Source organism: Hypomesus transpacificus, chromosome 25 (genome assembly GCF_021917145.1).
Source record: "Hypomesus transpacificus isolate Combined female chromosome 25, fHypTra1, whole genome shotgun sequence".
Taxonomy (NCBI): domain Eukaryota; kingdom Metazoa; phylum Chordata; class Actinopteri; order Osmeriformes; family Osmeridae; genus Hypomesus; species Hypomesus transpacificus.
Genome location: NC_061084.1, coordinates 3,965,521 through 3,988,551, shown reverse-complemented (window position 1 = coordinate 3,988,551; position 23,031 = coordinate 3,965,521). Strand labels below are relative to the sequence as shown.

The window sequence follows — 23,031 nt, the reverse complement described above, 5'->3', positions numbered from 1 at the left end:
CTCTTTCCCTTCCTCTCGATCTTTTTCCTTTCCCCTTCTCTCTCTCTCTCTCTCTCTCTCTCTCTCTCTCTCTCTCTCTCTCTCTCTCTCTCTCCCCTCTCTCTCACTCCCTCTCGTAAATCCTACTGTGTTGATTAACCGAGGTTAGGCAAGGGCTCCGACAGGGCCGTGCTACAAGACTAGCACCTGCTTCCCAGATCCTCTGCTCTACCAGCTGACACGGTTGCCAGAATTTGGATTTTAGATTCCTGCTTCCCTCTCACATACTAATGGATGTCACACCGTGTTCTCTGTAGTATTGATGTTATCAGACAGCAGGGAAGTGGCCTGCCCTCTTGTTTTGCTACATCCTCCTCCCTGCAGCTAGCGACCCTGGGCCTATTGCGGTTGTGTAACTGTCTGCCATGCCATGGCAACAAGTCCCCACAAACCCCCTGCCCTCGACTGGCAACGGAGCATGTGACCCTCGGGGGCGAGACAGCATGCGGGTCCATGGGATGAGAGTGGGAGGGAGGCCGACAGAGAGAGGAGGGTGTAGGGGGGATTGGAGGTGGCGGTGACACATACAGTGACACACTGAGGACAGACGTACAGTACACCTTCATTCTTTAAAGGCTTTTATTGGATTCCGTTAGGAAGGGTTCTAAAGTGTTAGGCAACAACCGACTCAAACATACTTTTTTCAAAATTCAAGTGTTAGTACATACACATCAAATATCAAATGCCAAACAGTTGGTATGGAATGCAGGCATTAATGAAACTGGAAAAAAAACAAGGAGGGATAGTTAACTACCAGAGACTACTGTGTAAAAGTACAATTACAACAGTGTGAATAATTCTCATCCAATCTTACAATAAATCGTGTCTTATGATTGTAGATGATAACAAATCAACTGTTCATCCACAACTATGCGTACACTGAAAAAAAAAGTACTCTGAATAAAAGCTATAGAAGCCCTTCTCTCTCATCTGACGCAAGCAAAGACAAGACTCATGTAATCTATCTAAGTCTACTTCAGTCCAAAACGTACATCTCTCAGTCTCTAATATACATTGTGTCAACCGGGTTATGTAAGTGCAGGTCATTTTTCCCAGTGGCTGATGTAGTGGCAGGAGACTGTATTTTATGTTGGAGGCCACTATCCTCTATCCGTTAATCTATCACACACCTCTCTCTCTCTGCCACACCTTCACGTGGTGAGTGAAGACACACGCAGCGAAAGAAGGAATCAATCTTTTAAAGTGGAGCTTACAAAACAGCCTGCCTGACCCAAATGAGTAATGGATATTGCCATTTAAGGTTCAGGTCTATTGTGGACAGTTTGTAGTCTACTTTGGACTTTGGAATTCCTCATGTGCTATTGCCCATCCTCTGACACGATAGTGTGACTACTCTCACTAATGTGTTGGCTTCCAATGTATTATTTCAGTTAAGGAAAGCATTGTGAGTCAGATTTTTTTTGTTCCATTTTCAGATTTAGGAATGATTTGGGATAAGAAAATAAGAAGAAAAGAGAGTGCTGAAACACCAAACAGGCAGCATGCTAAATACTTCCACCATGAGATTGAAAGGAACTGATAAACATACAAAAATGAATTTTGACCCTTTCACATCGAGCTTCACAATAAGGTGGATATCACCATCTTAATAACACATGCCATAGCCTTCTACCTAATTACATAATCCACTTTAGAGTATCAAAGTAAACTGTATAAAGAACAGTAAATATCTTTCCATACAAATTTCCATGGACACAAACCCATTTGGACTTTCTTTCGCCAGATACAACCTTTCAGTATATGCACACAATCTACTTCTGTACCATCTTTCAACAACCAAAAACACATTTGCTTCCTTTAAAGAAATATTCTCTACCTCACCAACGTTCAAACCTTCTTTTTCGACCTTTGAACTCTGCCGAGTTCTCGGTGTGGGTGGTGGTGTCTTCACCTCCTCCAGGTGTGGCTGGTGGTGTTGTAAGTGGCTTTGTAGCTCACCTGCCCCAGCGGGCTCCTGTACTCCGGCCTGCTCCCTGACACCCTGATGTTGGCCTCCGTCACTGACCTCTGTGGCAGCCACTGCCTGGGCAGGGATCGGAAGCCAGCAGGGCCAGCGGGGGCCGACGCGGTGCTCTTTGTCGGGGACAGGAACGGGCACATCGGGGCTTTGCTCCGGCTCTGGTTCCAGGAGGACTGTGTTTTGGGAACGAGTTGAGAGGACACCTTGGCCTTCCACTCGGCAGGGGGCTCAGGCAGGAGTTTCCGTTGGGCGGCAGAGCGAACGTTGGAGGCTATGGCCTGCTGGAGGTTCTGGATGGCGAAGGCTTCGTCCACCAGGCCCAGGGGGTGGCGTGAGGCGGCTTCCCAGGGGGTGGGAGGCTTGTGGCCCATGGTTAGCCAGGACGTCTGCCTCCCCAGGGCTGCGACGGGGGCCTGAGATGGGGGTTTGGGCGAGGGGGAGGCAGATCCTGACCGAAGGCCCAGCAGTGGGACTCTGGCGGGTGGCGAGAGAGAGTAGCTCCTGCCAAGACACTGGGGAAAAATAAATACATTTCAGACATGTTTACGTTTGCCTCAGTATCATTCCAACAGAAACAAATTACAGAGTGGAACTTGAGTGGATGATTAAAGTTGCTCAAAGCATAAGGAGTCAAATGCACAAGCACCAGCAGAGCCAGTATGCTCTTCACCTTCACCCAGCAACTGCGATTATGTTTAATTGCCGACTTATTATTGGAAATTGTCCGATAGTGTTGTTTAGGTCTATGGTGTCTTAACAGTATTTTGCACTGAACAAATCATGCATGCTGCCTTTTAAGAAACACAGCATAAAAGATTTGTGCAGCCTACATGTTTATCTAGAAAAGTTCAAAGCACAAGTGATAAAGAGCCGTGCTCAGAATGCAATATCAAGGGAGAACGCTCGGCCGTAATTAATTGCACGACTCGATACATAATGCCCCCTCAAGACTACACTTCAACATATGTCCTGACACTGCACTAAACACTCAGCCTGGCCTGCAATTTCTGAGAACAATTGGCTTAGGAGAGTGACTTTCCAAAGTAAGCCACGTTTGGCTCGTTTAAATTGGATCTGGCCTGGCTTTGGGGATTACCAGCGACACTTTCAAGGTATCTCAATGAGTCTGCAAATCTCCCTCAAGAGCCTTTATCTCGTCTCCTCCATGAATCAAAGACCAGGCCATTTTAAGCTCCCATTAGGATGCCTGGAAAGGAGGATGAATCACGCGTGGAGAGGGCCATGTCGGCAGTGTCTCTCATGTCGTTACAGGTGGTTTATTCAGACAGGAAGGAAGGAAAATGCTGCCATCATCTGGTGCAAAGGTGGAAGGACTGCAAGTAATGGCCGCGTATCCCTGATTCGTTAAGAAGCTCTTAACGCTTAGAGCTTCTTAGGAGCGCTCTAAGAAGAGCTTCTTAACAAATCTGGGAAACGCGGCCCATGTCAACAAGCATGGAAAGGACAGGACACAAGCATGAAAGTGGGAGCAAAGAAATTGCGTTCAATTGGGATGCATCTTTTGCAAACAGTTGTTATTTTGTTGTTTGTTTAACTAGACTGGGTTGTTAAGGACACAAGTAAAGAGGGAGTCGGATGGCTGAGCGGTTAGGGAATCGGGCTATTAACCAGAAGGTTGCCGGTTCAATTCCTGGCAGTGCAGTATATACGTTGAGTCCTTGGCAAGACACTTAACCCTACTTGCCTCGGGGGAATGTCCCTGTACTTACTGTAAATAGCTCTGGATAAGAGTGTCTGCTAAATGCCTAAATGTAAGTAGATTAGTGTCTCTATTTCCTTTCATGAGGGATGTAAATAGGATTTGTCTGTGTATTTTGATTGCATAGTGCCCTCAACTTCCCTGTTTTGGTTTGTTTGGTAATGGCGAAGCAAATGTTTGAGGGATTTGATTTTACCTTCCCTTAAAAAGTCCACATTTTTGTCTATTATTCCAGATGATCATTTTTCTTTCTTTTTTTCTCTGAAGGATACATTCACAGCAATGCACCTTCAGGAACAGGTGTAAGTAAGATTATTGGTAATACCTTGTTGGATTTAAATGTTTGAAGATCACTTCTAAAAGTAATTGCAAGACCGTGGTGAGGTTTGAACACAGGGATGTGAAAATGGCCCTAAGCAGCCGTTGTATCCCACAAGGCCGTGTGACTGCCTGCTCCAGATGGCGTATATTTTAGGAGTTTTTTCTCAGTGTGAGACAGATGTTTGAGCAAGTCCGCATAGGTGAATCAGTGTTACGGGTCGAGATTATCTAGGTTTATACATTTCAATCCCAGAGCATTCTGCTTAAAATAGACCATTTGCTCTAACAGAGAGGGCAGGAAGCTTAGAGTGTTTATGCCTCAACCATGACATCATAGGTCTGGAGTGAAAGGTCAAATGTAAATTGTGACTATATAATATGGCTCTACTATATCACTGGTGCAGAATCATGGACACCACTGCCACCTAGCCTTTCCATAATGCCACGGTCAAATACTTGGGGTGGAGAACTCACAAATGGATTTGTATCTTGGACCTTGATCTCTGTGACAGCATGGCTTGAAAGCACAACCCGCGTGTCACATCTGCTCCGATGGGCTCGTGAAAAGTGGAGATAAGGGATGGCGTTGACATGACAACGGAACATGCGTGAGTTACAAATGTGGTCTTCCCCCTTCCATTTTTCCCCAGTGTATCTTTAACCTTTCCAAGACTTTTTGGAATATAAATTAGCGCATCAATAAAACTCTATATTTTCTAAAATGTCAAAATCCTGTCAATCTCAGCATTCATAATTCCAGTTCTGACAAAATGTGTGTCTCTGTCGCTCATGGAAAGAGATTTATGTGCATATAAATAAAGTAGCCTTAACATGCATCAAAATATAAATACATCTACATGAGATTATAGAGCAGGTGTGACCAACAGGACAGCGCCACTCTGGTCAGGTCATTGAACAGATCCAATTTCTCCCAATATAGCTTACTGCTCTTACCCACTGTGGGTACCTACTGGTATCAAAAACTGCCAGACTCTATAAAAAGTCTCTCATGCCACATGCAGCATTGATGGGTTGGGTCAGCCTTCACTCACCCTCCCGATTTACCCAAGTTCCAATTCAATGTTGACTACTTTGAAGGTTTACTGGACAAGTTTGTCTAGTATAGTATAATAAACTGACCACAGCTGTTTCGGGATGGTTGATACTCAACTTAGATCAGTACTCTACAGTAAATATGCATTTCTGCTAAGTTTTTATTTTTGTTTAATCGTTATCCTTGGAAGTTGACATCACCGTAGATTGAGTATAAGTGTTGAAAACTCCATGTTCAAAGTATGTTGTACTGTACTGTGAGGATACCGTAAACTGGAAAGGAATGAATGAAGAAGAAACAGTGAAAGCTCTAGAAATGTGCTGCCAGAAATGAAGGAAGAAATCAGGGAAGATAGAAAAGTAAAAGAGAGAAAATCCATCCAGAGAGCATGCGGAAGTGAACCAAGGAAGGCGAGAGATAAAATACATTTTAATGGCACTGAGGTGAAACATACAGAAAGTGCACTAGGAAGAGAAAACACCCAAAAGAAAATGAAAAAAGGTCACATGAGAAGGAAAGCACACCAATAACTATACACCTAAACAGAACAGCCGATTCCTCTTCATTAACTGCACTGAATCGTAGTACCGAATATTGTTGTTTGAAACTGATTTTTGCAACACGTAAAAATTTAAGCAGAATGAAAGAAACCTAAAGATAGAGATGTGGAGATGAAACCAGAAACGTGAGCAAAAGGATTATTCAGAGAAAAGAGAAATTGGCCATTGCAAGTGAGCAGGAACATACAGCAGGCAGTACAAGCCTATCGTGGACACCTTCACTACTTTAGCGCTCTCTTACCCTAACCCTAACACAATCTGGGACATGGGAAGGGTTATATTTAGGGACTGAACATGATGCAACAGCTGGTAAAAAGTTTTAAAATAAACCAAACCATTCAAGTAGGGTCATTGGAAGACACTGACGGAAATGGGACAGGATCTACAGTCTAAAAGATGACATGTGTCCAAGTACATTCCCATCTCCAAGATATAGGACCCTAGCAAAACATATACTCATTATGTGCACTTACATAAAAAAAATACATTACACATATTTATGTATGCTGTAATGTCTAAATATCATAAGGATGTGATTCATGATTCCTCAATATTTATCAGTGTATCATCTGCCATTATTGGCAATTTCCATCAAATTTCAATATACATAAAAACATAAATATATCAAAACATAAATATTAAAATAATATTGACCGGCAGAGTTGTAAAACCTGCCCTTTAATGTACAGTTTATCAACTGAATTCCTCTAGCAATCATACAAACTGCTAATCTTTTTTAAATGTTGTCTTTTCTCTTTCCTTGTTGCACACTAATATTCAAGATCTGACATATTAGTGTTACCTTTTAATCTCTTCTTATCACATATATTCACTTTCTCTTCCTTGCTTTAATTTCTACCTGGCTTTTCTCTGCCCCACGTTCTGATGTTCTTTCACTGATGCACACTGATGTACAAGTCCATGACATTATTAGTAATTTTAGAGTTCAGAGTTGAACAAAAATATTGTTTGATATTTTGGCTCAGATTTAACTGGTATTTAAAAAGTATATAGATTATATATATAATAATTATTATTGTTATAATGATTATATTTTAATAACGTACAGTTGATTATGCCTTGATGGTATCAAGAGTAAGTGCAAAGCAGATGAACATTTTTTATAGAACTTGGATTTTCAATTCCTATACTCGATTTATCTTTTTATGATTTCATAAATTTAATATGTATACAATATAACATTTTGCGAGATTTCGAAAGGCGAAGTTCAAAAAATAAATAGTGCACATCTTGTTTTACAAACATCTCGATTCATGTTGTTTCAAGCAGAGAGAAGGCACTCAGTGATACTGTGTCCAAATCATTCTGTCTGGACTGGCGCTCCAGGCTTCCACACTTGGGCGGAGCATTTTTTAGCCGTGAATCTGGGTTTTGGAGCCGCTGCAGTACTGCTCCCTGAGACAGAATCAGGCCTTGCAGCTACGGGGAAACTAGGAACCACATAGGTGCTGGGAGGAGGTCCCTTATAGGGTGCTGTGGGAGGTACCTGGTAAGTGGGGCTATTAGCAGATTGGTAGGGAGGGTTTTGGGGAGGTTGGTAGGGGGGGCTATGGGTAGGTTGGCATGGAGCTTGTGGGAGCTGCTGGTAGGGCGAGTTTGGACCTTGGGCTTGGAAAGCGGCCGGAGGACCTTGCTGATAATGGGGGTTATAGGCCTGCTGGTATGGGTTACCGACTGCTTGCTGATAGGGATTATTAGAAACTGGTGGGTAGGCATTAGGAAGGGCTTGGTGGAACTGGCCACCTAGCATGGGAGGTTGAGGGGTCATGCCATAGGGCTGCTGAGGGGGCTGGGGCTGCTGGGGATAAGGGGCGTTTATTGGTCCAGCCGGCTGGACAGGGACAGCTTGCTCATATCTGATTGGTTGGTTTTGGACTGGAGGAGCAGGAGCAGGGGGGGGTTTGGGCACAGGGGGCTTGGCCTCCACTGCCGGACCATAGGTAAACAGAGAGGAATCAAGCTGATAGGGCTTGTGCTTCATGACATCTATTACAGCAAGAGGTTTGGGGGCAGGTTTATCCTTCCCCTTTCCCTTCTTCGCTTTGGCTGAGGGGCTTGCTGGAGGTGGTTGCTTGATTGCGCCTGGTGGATACGAAGGTGACTGGATGGGGTTGTAGGACAATGGAGGAGGTGCTCGGATATTGGGGGAGTATTTCCATGAACTTGGTGTGGATGAAGCTGGAGAAGCTGGCCTTGCCTTGTTTGCTTGCACCGTCTCACTGTCCACGACAAACTTCTCCATACGAGACTGCCTCTTGGCGAACAACTCGGCTCCTTTTCCCTTGACGGCTGGCATCTCGAAAGACGAGCCTCCTCTTATCGGTGTTAAGACGCTGGCCATTGGGTTGATGGGCGAAGACGACCTTTCCGTGTGTGTTTGTAGTGTGGGAGGGGTAATTTGACGTGGAGCGCTCTGTGGCGAACTCCATGGTTTGGGAGATGGTTGAGCAACTCTGTGGTTAACCATTGGCACCTGGGTATTTATTGGTGGTTGTTGGGGTTGTGGGGTCCAGCCGGCTGTCTGAGGTTGTGCCTGAGCAGGGCCCCATGCATTCATAGGTGGCTGTTGAGGAGCCTGTTGCCAGATGGGCTGTGGTGGGGACTGAGTTTGAGTTGGTTGAGACCAAGATGGCTGAGGCTGGGCTTGATTCTGATTGGGGGCCCAGGCATTAACTGCGGCTTGTGGTTTTTCTGGTGGTTGCTGAACCCAGGGTGGCTGTGGCTGGGCCTGGGCTGGTGCTGGAGCCCATGCATTCATTGGGGAATGCTGAGTTGGAGGTTGGATTTGGGCTGGTTGAACCCAAGGAGGCTGTGGTTGGGCCGGGTTCTGTGGCTGTGTCCAGGCATTCATTTGAGTCTGAGGAGATGACACCCAAGGTGGCTGGGGTTGGGGCTGGGCCTGGGCCTGGTTCCAGGCTTGTGGTGGAGCCTGGTTTTGTGGTGGCTGAGCCCAGGGGGGTTGTGGCTGGGGTTCTGTTTGAGGTTGCTGAACCCAAGGTGGTTGGGGCTGTGCTTGTTCTTGTGGCTGGGCCCATGGTGGTTGGGGCTGGGGCTGTGGCTGTGCTTGTTCTTGTGGCTGGGCCCAGGGTGGTTGGGGCTGAGGCTGTGCTTGTTCTTGTGGCTGGGCCCAGGGTGGTTGGGGCTGGGGCTGTGCTTGTTCTTGTGGCTGGGCCCATGGTGGTTGGGGCTGGGGCTGTGCTTGTTCTTGTGGCTGGGCCCATGGTGGTTGGGGCTGGGGCTGTGCTTGTTCTTGTGGCTGGGCCCAGGGTGGTTGGGGCTGGGGCTGTGCTTGTTCTTGTGGCTGGGCCCAGGGTGGTTGGGGCTGGGGCTGTGCTTGTTCTTGTGGCTGGGCCCAGGGTGGTTGGGGCTGGGGCTGTGCTTGTTCTTGTGGCTGGGCCCAGGGTGGTTGGGGCTGGGGCTGTGCTTGTTCTTGTGGCTGAGCCCAGGGTGGTTGGGATTGGGGCTGTGCTTGTTCTTGTGGCTGGGCCCATGGGGGCTGGGGTTGGGGCTGTGCTTGTTCTTGTGGCTGGGCCCATGGTTGCTGTGGCAAGGGCTTTGGTTGCTCTTGAGGTTGGGCCCAAGATTGCTGAACTTGTTGCTGTGCTACAGTTGTTGGAGCTGGAGGTACTGGGGCTGGTGTCCAAGCATTCATGGTTGACTGAGGCTGAGATTGTGGCTGCAGAGGTTGCGGTGTCACCCAGGGGAGCTGTGACAAGGACTGACTTGGAGCTGAGACCTGAGGCTTCACTTCAACAGGCTTCCATGAAGTCTCAGGTGGCTGATTCTGTACAAGCTGTGTTTGGGCCGGAGCCCAGGAACTCCCTTGAGGAGGCTCGGGCTGGGAAAGATGCTGAGCCTGGAAAGTGGGGCCGTTTCCTTCCCATGTTGATACCTGCTGGGGCTGCTGCTGGTCCTGAGGTTCAGGGGGACTTTCTGTGTGTTCTTCCTGGGAAGGGAGATCAGGAGGAACCTCCTGTGGGGCCGGAGGGGAGGAAGACTCTGGGGCAGGTTCTATAACTGGTTTGAGATCCGAGGCAGGAGCAGGATCTGCGATGAAGCCTTCAACCGGTGCGGGCATGGTATTTTCAGCACTTTGAGAAAAGTGCTGGTTGGCTTCTTCGAGCTGTGGAGACCAAGGTGGTGAATTGGGGTTAATAACTGGTTTGGGAGCCACTGGCGGAGGAGTCTTGTGTTTGACTCTTGGGGACTGGAGGAAGTTGCATGCCTCTGCTCCCAAACTAAGGTAGTCCTCCTCAGGGCCTGACTCGAAACCTAACTTCTTATCACTCCTGTTCAGGAGGTTCAAGAGCTCAGGGTTAGGGGACATCTTGGGAGCGTCTTTGAACGAAAACATTGGCTTGACTGTATTCCTCCGCCTTGGTTCCTGCAGGATCCCAGTCTTAATGGCTGGCACTGAAATGCGCTCGTCACGCGAAGCAATCTGCTCTCCCTGGCCCTCTTGGTTTGTCATCGTGGGGGAATACTGAATAGGTGCCACATTTTGGGCCGAGAAGGGTTTGGCAGTGCGATTGCTGAGGGAGTTCAACGCGTTGTTGGCCTGCTGGTGGCCCACACCGTTCGTGGTGGCCGAGTACTGCTGCATTTGGTGCTGCTGCTGCTGCTGCTGATGGCACTCCAGCTGCTGTTGGTACAGGTGCGTCTGCTGATATTGTTGCTGCTGCTGTTCGTACTGCAGTTGCTGCTGTTCGTACTGCTGCTGCTGTTCGTACTGCTGTTGCTGCTGTTCGTACTGCTGCTGCTGCTGCTGCTGCTGCTGGTACTGTTGCTGCTGCTGGTACTGTTGCTGCTGCTGGTACTGTTGCTGCTGCTCGTAGTACTGCTGGTACTGCTGCTGGCTTTGCTGGTGCATGTTCACGTCCATGTAAGCCTGGCTTTCCGTGTTGGACTGCATGTAGGACCGTTCCTCCATCTGCTGGTAGGAGGCCTGCTTCTGCACCTGGACGCCCTCCACAGGCATGCCCTGGCGTCTCATCTCCTCGTGCTCGGCGGTTATCTCGTCCATCCTGACGCGGCGCTGGGCAAACATCGCGGCGCCCTTCCCCTTGGTCTCGGGCAGACGTTCCATCTCCTCCGGGTCGTTGAGCTTACGCTCTATGTCGAGCAGTCCCCTGTCCCAGTCAAAGGTCAGCACCCTCCCGCCGCTCTGGGCATCAGTGAAGAAGTCCTCGTCTAGTTCGGACTCGCTGGTGGCCACGAGGGTAAACGCGACAGTGCGGGTGTCCTCTTCGTCGTCGTCGTCGTCGTACTCGGGCTCGCTCTCTCCGGTGCCGTAACTGACCAGCGTGTATTTCTTGGCCCTCTGCCGATGCCTTTTGAACATCAACACCCCCTTGTTGTTGGGGTTGGGCGCGGCAGCATTCAGAAGAAGAGCAATGCGCTTACATTTAGACTTGGCTTCCTTTACCTGCTTGTCAGACAGGCTCTCACTGCGCCTGAACCCTGGAGAGAGAACAGACAGAGAGACAGATGCAAGTAGGCAAGTTAAGGAGTGGAACTAGAGGAGGGATATTTCAAATAGTTGCTTCTTGTGGCATACATCTCACTACATGTGAGGTTTTGAGTATTAATAGCCTGAGGAGAACTGAGACCCCCACAAATCATCACATTTGGATGAACATGCATTGGAAAATAACATGAATTCTTGACATTTCGGATACAAAAAATACATTCATATTGATATTTGCAGTTTGAATTATTTTGATGTATTACTTTGCTATGCTTATATAACCTTGGGGTTACTAGGCTACAGTACAGTTTCAGTTACAATAACTTTTATTTCCTGTATACTGCAGCCATATAATTGTATTGATACATTATCTGTTCAACAAAAAATATCAAGTTTGCATGTTTTACTGCAATGTAGGATTGATAAATAGATTCTTTAAGGATTTAAAAATCAGCAAATGAGTACAAAATAATGTAACCTGATATCAATGTTATTTTACAATTGACTATAAAAAGTACTCAATATAAAATACTGTTTGGAAAGCTCACTAGAAAATGCCTGTTAAACAAACACTCAAAAACTCTTTTTAAAATGATTGATCCATTAATTTGTTAATTCATTTTTCCATGCTTGACTATTAATCAGGATCCTTTTAACTCACTGACAAACCTATAACAGATTTATTTATTCAATTAAATATGCTGCGACAACAATCCATGAGGCAATTACCTAATTCCCTGACCCATGTCTAATATCCCTGACATTTGTTCACTTATAGTACATGAAATTACCTCAGCTGTGGAAGCCTGTTCACACAGCGCCCCCACCAGTAAAGCCAATAGCTAATAGTTTAAAAATAGCCTCACATGCAGCACATTTACCAGAACTCAAAGCACCTCAACCAGTCCTTATCTGAATGTCCACAAGCTGTCCACTTAAAACCCATTTGTCCAATTGGATATGTCACATTCGCCGACAACTTAACCAAAGCTAACAACAGATACCACATAGCACTCTCTCCAGTGGCCTGGCCCAGCCCACACAACACGACAAAGTCTCATTAAAAGACTACCATCCTTGCATTTCTATATTGCCGTATTACTAACCTCAAGGTGGCGGACACAGGAGGAGTGAGCAGAGGGCTGGCTTTTTTAGCGCGGTTAAGATGCGCAGTTATAAAGGATCAGGTAACAGGCCAGGCCAGCACATGCTGGTGTCTGTCAAAGGGCCACTTCTGCAGGCATCATCAGCGTGGCTTTATTTATGTCTCATGCAGCTCAGAGCAATGCCCCTACCAACCAGGAGTCTATTCTAATCACCGCTCTGCATTCAGACATATCAAACCGCCTGGTCTAGTTATTGAGAATGAATGACAGTTTATATTGAGCCCCTGAATAAACACTAATGATTCCATCTGTGCTTGCACACGGCAAGATTGTCTCTACTATGATTCATCTACAACTGGACATGTCTTCTCCTTTCCAAACTAACAAATGAAGCCCCTCCCACGGCAGAAGATAGCTTCTACTATTTTAAGGTTGCATTTTAGTGCACACTACCCATGGCTGAGGAGTCACTTGGCTGAGGAATGCCCCACAGGCTGCTATTTGCTATTCTTTTTTAGCACTTAATAAGAATATAACGCGCACGCACACACACACACACAGACAGAATTCTAGCAGTGTTGTGTCTGAAGAACAAACACGTAGGTACTACTTACGAGCGTGCTTGGCCCGGTGCTTGCTGGGTTTGCTGAGCTCCGAATCCGAGTCCCACTCCTCTGCCGGTGCTCCCCCCTCTGATGGAATTCCGAAGGAGACGCAGAAGGAGGCGGGAGCTTCCTCGCTGTGCCCTCCTCCTTCCTCCCCTTCCCCCCCAGATCCCACACTTCCCCCGGCCCCCAGGTCACCCGCTCCCACCCGCTTTGCCGGGCAGCCCGTACCGGGCGCTGGGTGTTGCAGGATGACCTCCACCTGGCCCAGCAGGGCGGGGTGGCTGAGTACCACCCCATGCTGAGCAAGGGGCTCCCTGGCTGGGCAGGGGATGTAGAGAGAGTGGGTTGCGGTGTGGAGGGCCTCGGACTCTCTGGTCTGAATGGCCCCTTCCACGCCGCGAGCGCTCCCCAGCGAGGAACAGACCGGGTCGTCCAGGCTTTGCTCGGAAAGGGACAACTGGAGCTCCACCATTTCCCCTGGAGAGAAGCCCCCCAAGGAGGCTGGTTGTCCCTTGCTCTCCAGGGACTCTAACCTGCTTCTCTCCCCCAAGGAAGGCAGGCATAGCTGGGTGCGGACCCGCGGGGTCCCCTCTGTGAGCTCTGTGTCACTCTCTGCCCCTCCATGGTAGGCCTCATCCTGGGTCTCAGTTACGTAGAGCTCCCTGGGGGTGTGGACCCGTCCAGGTGACAGGATGTGGAGGGTGGTGCTTTCTGACGTGTCCCTGGAGGGGTCCGTCTCTCTGAAATACGTCTCCCCTGACTGTAACTCTTGGTTGGTGGGGGAGCAGCATCTGTGTTGAGGTGAGAGACGTGGAAAATGCTTAACTGTTTGATTCCATTTTCATCTTTGTCCATGTATTCATAGATACCCTGTTCACGTTTTTTTTTTTACGTGTACAAGGTTAAATATAAAATGTAGAAACCTCAGAGACAGAAGTAAGGTATTCAAACCAAACCCAGCTCAACCTTCAGTTGCGGTCTGTCCAATCAAGCAAATGAATTCTCAGTCTCTTCCTCCTCATCTAATTACACAACGTAAATGATTACAGAGAAGCACTGAAGCAAAAAGCAATCTCATTTCAATGGGGGCCCACTTAATTACCTCACTGGATGTCACAGAGAAATGAAAACACAGTATGTCGTCTTCATTGAGTGATATTATTGACAGAGACTTAATTAGACCTTAATGGGCTGTCCTTTTCTCCCAAGAGAAGATGATGAGAGCCTCTAGATAATAACAGCAACATGGCAGAAAAACTCCACAAGGGCATCCAGACAGCCTGCTGTCACATTGCATAGTGAGGCTTAATTTAATTCCTATTACCGATCAGCTCCAGCAACACCACAAACCAACTGACTTACATTTAACCGAAACCAACTAACTTAATATCTAACTGAAAACCAACGAGCATACCATCGGACTGAAACCGACTAACTTACCATCTAACTAAAAACAACAAAAGGAGCTATTGGATTGTGCACGACGACAGTAAGGCGATCCTCCTTCAAAAAGGCTGTGTGCCCCGATGCCCTAAATACCTCCCCTGGCGCTGGCATCAAGAGGTTATCTGCATCCGTATCTACCGAGGAGCCTCCTTCCTACGGGCAGTGATCTTTGATGCTGGCTGAGTAATGGCTGAACAGCTGCATGCTGGTCAGACACACAAATCTGCACCAGATGGTTAATGGAGCCCAGCCCACTCAAAGGTCAGTGTGATTGCCGATGAAGCCACTCGGCTTCATTTGAGAGAAATTCTGCCGTGCTAAAGTGCAGACCACAGAGCGAGATCTGCCGACATGCAAACGCAGCCCTGGGGATTGTGCGCAGACCCTACTGGACAGAGGCCGGGGCAAGTGTAGAAGGTCAAATGAGAGCTTTAGACTGAGCAAGTCTTGATTCAGTCTGTCTGAATGTGAGTGAATGGTAAACAAAAAAAAGGAATCAAGGAAAACAAAATGTGCATTACAGACAAATTGATACCATTTCCAGCAGGCTGACATGCTAGGATGTTGCGTCAGAGCTGCTGGTTTGATTCTACCTTTTGACCAGGAGCTGCAGACAGTCAGTGGAGGCGTTGAGAAGAGCAGTGGCTTCTGGGAGTGTGAGGTCAGCGCAGGGCTCTCCATTTAGCGACACCACCTCATCCCCTTCACTCACGCCCGCCAGGCATGCTCGCCCCCCCTCTTCTACCTAACAGCAGGGGAGAGAGAAGAGACACTCTGTTTCTGAAGAAATGGGTCAATCTGTTGCTGGTCATTGGCATGCTGTTGGTGCTCAGCCAGGGCAGAAGCCCTGAGCTCCAGTTCAAATCTGCACAGTATGTCTCAGATAAGATTATTCATTAAGACGGCATAGCTCGGCCAACCTCCACCTCCTTACTGTGCATGTGGGTAGTGAACTGACTGTGTTGAGCTGAGAGCCCAAAAGACGAACTGTTCTATTCTTTTCTTCTATCTATTCTTTGGATGAATATGACATTTTTACACCAAACGAACAACCAGATTTACGGCAGATTCACAGCAGTGTCCTCTGTGATCTTCACAGAGGAGGTCAGTGCAGGCAGGTGGTATAAAAAGCTCAGAGCACAGACAACGTCACTCCCACAGTGTCCTGTCCAACACAGTAACGGGCTTTCAGACATGGGTCAAACACAGTGCGCATGTACTGCCAAGTATTTTGGGTGAGCGTCGTTTTTAGCTTACTCACTCTCTTCACGTTTTTCATGTGATATTATTAATAGCACCTCAAGTATAACTTCTATATATTTCACTCAAGATTTTGGCCTGCTGGGATAGGTATCCAAGTGCAGGATCCATCCCGGATGTTTGCTGGCAGTCCATCTCTGATGGTAAACCGGTGCAGGAAATAACACACAACATAATAAGCCAGCTCTGAAAGTTGGCCAGCTGCTTAAACAGGTCAGCATAATGCAGTCAGGCACTTGACCCACGAGCAGAATAAACACAAGACAGTCACGTTCAAGAGGGGATTGAAATCTTCCAAAAACTATACAGCAGCCAAAGTGTGATCCTGTTGTTACGAATGAGAAAACTGATAAACAGTTCTGTGAAATGAAAAGCATCACGCCAAGAACAAAATGATTTTGATTTTCCATAACAGACTCCCCTCCCTTTTGGTTGTGGTTAGTAGTCTACAGTGTGGTCAGCTCTACTTGGGTGGTCTGTGTTATCCGAAGGGCATCTGACAGTAATGTGTTTGTATATGTATGTTTGTGTGTGTCAATGTTTGTGTGTGTACAGACATGACTGAGACTCTTTGTAAATGCGTGTGTGTGTACAAATACAACCATTCAATCAATGCCTGTACACTTCTCATTTCCATTCATTTCTCGTCTTCAATCTCACTCGATTTCAGTCTGAGGAAGTTATCGCAAAGTATTACCATAGGCACTAAATAGTTCTCACATCGTATGTGTACTGGAATCCTTGCATGGAATCACTGACAGTTCCTTCACAAGGAGCATGTGTCCGCAGCAGGCCATGTTTGTGAGGGGCTAGTTGTAGCAATAGTACTCCAGGGGGACAGATTTTGATTATGACAGCGTTATCAAAAATAAAACTGCCACGTCAGCTTGTTGATTTGGCAGTATTTATACTGTGGCTGCCCGAGGTGACCCCCAGGGAGAGCAAGACACAAACATCAGGTTCAGACCAGTTTCCATTCAAGGAAAAACATTCAAGGACAAATATACATGGAAATCACTGGGACAGTCCCACGAGGCTGTTTAGGCACAGCAGAATACAGCTGTTTGGGGAAAACTGTAAACAACACTTTCCCATACCTCCTCTCAAAACGGATTATCTTCTTACAACTGATTCAAACCGATTTAAAATGTAATGCCACCAATTACAAATGTTTGATTAGGTTAATACAATCTTTTTATGAACCTCTACACAGACACAGTAGAGCGAGCAGAAGCATGTCCAGGTGTTGGCTTCACAAGCTAGTGATGGATTGCTACAGGCTCACTACAAACTAGGATCCCAGGATCCATTTCTGATTTGTCTCAGTGAATTACTAGACTGTGAACCTTTAAATATGAATAAACAATCAGTCAAAGTATGTACAAAGCATATTGTATATGAGTAAACTGAACAAACCCCCAAATCGGTATGTTTAATTTCACGACAGTGTCAACAAAACAACAGACTCTTCAATAAACTCGATTGAAGCCAATCAATATTCCCTCCAGTCCCAGTAATTCTTTTCTTTGTCCACTAGGTGTCAGTGTTGAGTCGGTGTTGAGTCAGTGTATGGGAACTAATAAGCTAGGTCTACGGTGGGAACACAGCAAGGTTTATACAACAGGACTATGTTGCAAAGGAGGCCAAAGTCATTTTCTCATTACATATTATGGGGTTCAGCCTTTTACACAAACAGCCATCTGATACTATCACTTTGTAATGTTTTATAGTAAATATTATGCTAAGTTACTGCTTGTGTGCAATGTTCCATAACAGGTTCTGTGTTTAGGAACAAGCCCTAGAAGTGGGTAGAATGTCTCTGAGGCATTATCTCGAGTACTCAAACAAGTTCTCTTTAATCTTTACACAAATACATGTTTTATAGGTTCACTTTATAAGCTGATGACGACCCTCAGATAAGTACATCTCTGGCTAAGGGCTGGTTTGGAGAAGTCTTGTACCAAACAGACCATTTACAGTATGGAGCCTGGGGCTGCGGCTGTGTCTAGACCTGAGACTGGGACTGTGACTGTTTTCAGACCTGGGGCTGGGGCTGGGGCTGGGGCTGGGGCTGGGGCTGGGGCTGGGGCTGGGGCTGGGGCTGGGGCTGGGGCTGGGGCTGGGCCTGGGCCTGAGATCTGGGATCTGGAGTCAGCTGTGTTGGGGGAGCCGGGTTCTCAGTGCCACACCAGCCCCCACTCCTCCCCCTTAAAACGGAGACAGCATCCTCAGGGGCGTGTTCAGACATTTTTGATAGGGGTGGCACAAGGGGTGGCCTGCCTCTGACTGGGCATATAGCCAATCATATTTTAAGATATTGGGGTGGCCAATCAGATTTCAGGGGTGGCCCGTGCCGCCCTAGGCCACTCCCTGAACACGCCACTGAACATCCTTCCTTCCTCCTCCCCCCTCTGAACCACAGATACAGAGATATACAATTACAGTGATGCATTGATGGATAAGTTATTAACTTTAGCATGAATAATGCCTCCTAAATGTGTATTATACTAATATTGCCATGTTTAAAAAAATGTTTGCCTGTAACTTGTCAATATGTGCATCAGCATAACCACGTCTTAAGTAGGAAGGAAAGAAACTTAAACTTTAGCCTCCTTTGGACAGAACAATCATTTATTTGGTAATTAACACACTGACAGACAGTTAAGACTGCAAACTGTGAAACCCAAATGAGACCATTTATGTTCACGACATGCTTGACAGCCCATTCCCCAATTTTCCAACTTTTTATGGTCTTAAGCACAACATTGAACCATAGGAAATGCAGGACTGTGCATAACCAGGGGCAGTTCCTCCTACCTACAGCTTAAAGCAATTATGTTTTCAGATCTCAGAGGAAACGTTTTCCAGCTGTCTCACAGGTAGTTAAGGATTCTGGTCAGATGGATGATGATTGTAGCTACCTCAACATGGCCCACCTTTAGTCAGCTTGGTGTTCACACAAAGACCACAATATGCTAGAGGGGGACCATTTGTGGTCTTGGCATAGGCAAAGGGACATCCTATTATAGATGCTGGATGTCATCCTCAGTCTAAGAGAGGTCTCCTGTCATGCTTGGCTGATGGGAAAAGCTGTTTTGCCACAAGGCGGTGCTGGCTTAAGCAGGGCTGCTTATTATTACCAACACAAGCAAAGGTTGATTTGGTGAAATTAAATAGCTGTACAGATACACTGTCAACGACACTGCAGTATACTGTGGACTAGAGTCATATAAAAGACGGGTGGTCTTTTCACAGTCATGTGCTTGGCCTCCATGGTTACTCTCGACGCAGGACACAGGAGAAGTTGATGGTTCTCTTCTAGTGGCCTTGTGGATAACACGTTGGTTCTGAAGCATCTGCAGCAGGAAGTCTCTCTACTTTGTGACTAGCGGGGCGGGCCAGTTAAGTGACGGCAGCACTTTCCAAAATCGAATCACTCAATACCCCTTCATTGCTCATGATGGTGGACATAAGTGACACACACAGTGCAGAGGTGCTCTTGTGTGTCAGTGCGTCTGTGTGTGTTTGTGTGTGTGTGTGTGTGTGTGTGTGTGTGTGTGTGTGTGTGTGTGTGTGTGTGTGTGTGTGTGTGTGTGTGTGTGTGTGTGTGTACGTGTGCATGTGAGACCAAGACAGTGAGACTTACAGAGAAACAAACAGAGACAGAAAAAGAGAGAGAAAGAAAAGAAACAGAGAAACTTTATTACAGCTGTGTGAGGTGTGTTGATCTCTTCAAATGGTACGCAATACAAAAGAAAGATATTACTTGGACATATTTCACGGGGATATCTACTTGATGTACAAAAAGAAATATTGCACTACCAACTTGGAATAGTCAGTGTGCAGTTTTACATGGAATAAATAACCTCACTATTATTGAATCAGTAAAACGTTTCTGCACCTTTAAAAAAGATGAAGTGGGTCATGACTTCACCATCTTTGTTCTCAAGCCAGGACTCCCAAAAAGTCGGAATGAGAAAACAACTTGCCATATATGGCAACCAGCTTGTGAGTGGAGACCCCCTTACTCTGTAGCGGCAACCTGTCAGTACACAGACACTTTCTCTCTGGAAAGGAAGGCCAGAACCTCTACGTAATTCAACAGAAGCTTCAAATAACCACAGATTATCAGACGTGAGAAAACCTCTGACAGTCGAGAATTTCTCACAATCTCGGTATGTTCGCTTTTTCAACTTTTAACTGACAGTTCGACTTTTCTCTACCTCTCACAAAATACAGACTGGTTGAGGCAATGTCTTCCAGATGAGTGTGTGTAGAGGGTCAGCATTCAGATCACCCAAGCTAAAGGGAACACACATTTGTCTATTTCACTTTGGCAGAGGCAAACATTTAAAAGGTAAACTAAAGACTATATTGACATGAGGCTTGCACACTATCAATGTGAACTAACTCAAGAGAGGAACCTTTTGAAACATGGAACACAAATGCATTCAATGAATCAATGCCTGACAAATGAATTATGTGTTCAGTAAGGACAACATGCACAGAGCTCTGGGGGAAATGGTACGGAAATTAGATTTGTTGATAATTACATTTGACCTGTTTCCTTGAAAATATTGTTCACAGCTGCCCTGCCTTAGAATAGGCAAAGCTGATTTGGTATAAAAATATATAACAAACAGCCATGTTATACATGGCTGACCTACTTGTCAACATATGTTTCCTAAATTGTTACAAGTTGCAGTCCAAGACCCACTCTGAGTGGAAAATGTTAGGCATCCCTTTAGATTGATGCTATCGTACTTGTTGGTGACCTACATTATTTGTGCTGTTTATGTGTGGTTTATGACCCTGATCTTGAACTTTGTAACCATGCAGTTAATATTACCAAAACAATTGATTCAATTACTTGTAATTAAATTAATTAACGAAGTATTTGAATTATTATAGTGTTGTCACTTATCAAAAGTTGACTGAGCTGAAGGTATATTCAGGCAGACCATGACCAAAGTTTTAACAAACAAAACTTGAACGTTGGAATAATAAAACACTTTTATATAAACAGTCATTAGTTTCAGTAGTGTGGTAATATTGAGTATTTTCCCAGAAAACCTGAGATATGCATTTGATCATGCTTAATGCCAAGAATTTAAACAATCAGTGATGAATTCCAAATTGAATTTTTGGAGAACCTTGTGACTTTACTGCTTGTTTACTAAAATACTGTTTCCTTCAAAGACCACCAGAAATCAAGTGGAATAATACAATCATTTATCTCAAGCGGTGGATGCTTGCAACTCTAGGCGGAATTAGGACATCAAAATGTCACTTGGCACAGTTGTAAAACTGAGTTTTTTGTCCTGTGAGTTTTCTCCTGACGCGAGCTTTGATGTCACAAGAATGCAGTGAGGGAGAAACCCCGTTTATTCACACCGTCTCCATGTGACAAGTTGATGACAGATCTGTCCCCAGTCCATCTTGTTGATCCCCCAACACTTGCAGCCCTGACACTACACCGTACCATGTTCTCAGGTGTACCAGTGTACACTCTTAAGCATTTGTGTGGTCATTTATGCTTAAGGAAGCAGAGTATTCAATGGCACCATTTCTTGAATATACTTAACAAACCTATTTCATGGTCTTTTTGTGTTTATTCTTTTCAAACAAATCAGGATGTTAAAGGAGAAGGATTTGGGGGAACACCACAGTAAGCTAATTTAGAAAATAAACACATTTGTGTTAGTGTTACAGTGTAGGCATAGATCCTCAGAGAATAAACAGTGCCTTGCGTACAGTCTCATCAACATGAGATGCACACAATATGATACAGTGAGATGTATAGTGAGAGCTCAACATCTTTATATGTGTTGTATGTGGGCATGGTTTCAGAAATGACTGTTCTCATCACTCAATATTATTAACCATATGACAAAGAACAGCAAAGATCTCAGCATGGCCACCCCAAAGTCAATATCTCAACTCTGTGCTGCTGATGGAACATGCAATGATGGCTGGAAATATGAGTTGTGACAATGACCTACTGTGTGGACCATTCAAGTGTTACAAATATTAATAGGCCTACATGTCCTAAAATGTCACTGCGCGTACTATCATCTAAAAGTGGTTGGTCAATAGTCTAAGAGCCATGTATGATATCCTTCTAATATGAATGCATGTCAAATGTAATTAGAGAGAATGTGTCATGGGTCGTTTCCTATCCAACAAAGTTGCCCCCATCCTCTTTGTTTCGTTTTTTAATTGCTCTCGACCTGTGAAGGCACTCTGAGTGCATGGAATCGTTTCCCTCCCGTCAGCAACTCGCCTGCGTGTTTAGATTATTGCTGAAATATTCACAAGTGATAACGGATCCCTTGCACTCTGGCTCAAACAAACTCTCCTTACCCTGACCATATAAGGGTCCTTTGGAATCCTCCGTACAAAACATCGCCGACGCGCAGAAAAATGGGGAACACTTGCCAGTAGCAAATAATGTTTCTCATTCGTCTACACTTCTTATTTTCAATGTGTCCATCCAAGCACCTCCTTCCCAACAATTCCATCAATATGTTTCCTTATCTGCCACAGAAACACATGACATGTTAATAATACAGCTTCCCAAATGCTCATATACCTTATTGAAAAATGCCCAGCACTTTTCAACAAAAAACAACACGATACCATTGGGGATACGCACCTTCTCTCCTCTGGCTACACTTCACTTACTTCATTTCTAATGTGCAGGGTCTGTCTGCAGCAAAGATTTCTAGTTTAAAAAGGTAGCCTATGCTTTTTCAGACGCACATATTATTGCAAACTTCAGAGACCACGCTGGCAAAATCCTTCGAAACTCATACTTAGTTATTTCATACATTAAGCACTTTTTGAATAGACCTTTCAAGTCCACCATTAAACTAGGACAAACAAAATGATATATAGAGTTGCATAGACTAGTTTTAATTCTAAAACTTGAATTTTAGTCTAAATGATGTGCCAATTAAAGGTTTTCCTTAAAAAGGAACCTACCTGAAAGACCTGCAGGTATCGGTAGCTACCCCCATCTCCGTCCCGTAAACTGAAGCCCCAGGGAGCCCCACCGCGCACGGTAATACAGATGTAGTCCCCAGTGCCCATGCCAAACGCAGCTCCTCAGCGAGCTCTCACCAAAACAGCTCTCATCAAGTTGTCCGGAGTTGGACCAACTAGAAAACCAAAAGCAGCACAGTGCAGTATGATTCCCATCATCTGCAAAGTATTTTGAGTCCAGCCCGCTTTGAAACGTCACTGCGCATGGACCCGCCTGCATGCATCAACTGGTTAAAAGTAGGCTGCAGCATGTCAATAATGGTACCGTCTTTATGGTTCTTTATTGTTTCTATGTCTTAGATTTGATTATAGGTAAATGCATTAAAACAATCTCGTATTTATGTTTATAATCAATTAAATGATTTCAGTTGTCAGATTCCATAACGTTTTTCTTTTTTACCTGA

The 23,031-nt window shown here is 45.6% G+C and overlaps 1 protein-coding gene across 4 annotated transcripts; it reads right to left on the bottom strand.

The window, feature by feature from the left end:
- Positions 1-603: 603 nt before the first annotated feature.
- On the bottom strand, positions 604-22,773 carry LOC124486952 (synaptopodin-2). 4 transcript variants are annotated; one of them, XM_047048861.1, is made up of 5 exons: positions 22,568-22,773; positions 14,917-15,068; positions 12,884-13,668; positions 7,894-11,156; positions 604-2,532 (listed from the first exon to the last, which is right to left on the bottom strand). In XM_047048861.1, the coding sequence occupies exons 1-5, from the start codon at positions 22,673-22,675 to the stop codon at positions 1,948-1,950; spliced, it is 4,893 nt and encodes a 1,630-aa protein (XP_046904817.1). In that variant the 5' UTR covers positions 22,676-22,773; the 3' UTR covers positions 604-1,947. The 4 variants fall into 4 exon arrangements, with proteins under 4 accessions (XP_046904817.1, XP_046904816.1, XP_046904819.1 ...); XM_047048860.1 differs by lacking the exon at positions 604-2,532 and having other exon boundaries at positions 5,526-11,156; XM_047048863.1 differs by lacking the exons at positions 604-2,532; positions 12,884-13,668; positions 14,917-15,068; positions 22,568-22,773 and adding an exon at positions 12,270-12,498 and having other exon boundaries at positions 5,526-11,156.
- Positions 22,774-23,031: the final 258 nt, after the last annotated feature.

Coding starts and splice junctions, on each gene's coding strand:
- LOC124486952 (XM_047048860.1), bottom strand. CDS start 22,675: ATGGGCACTGGGGACTACATCTGTATTACCGTGCGCGGTGGGGCTCCC. Junction 13,669..14,916: donor CTGCAGCTCCTGGTCAAAAG/GTAGAATCAAAC, acceptor ACCTCAACACAG/ATGCTGCTCCCCCACCAACC. Junction 11,157..12,883: donor GCACCGGGCCAAGCACGCTC/GTAAGTAGTACC, acceptor TTCTCTCTCCAG/GGTTCAGGCGCAGTGAGAGC.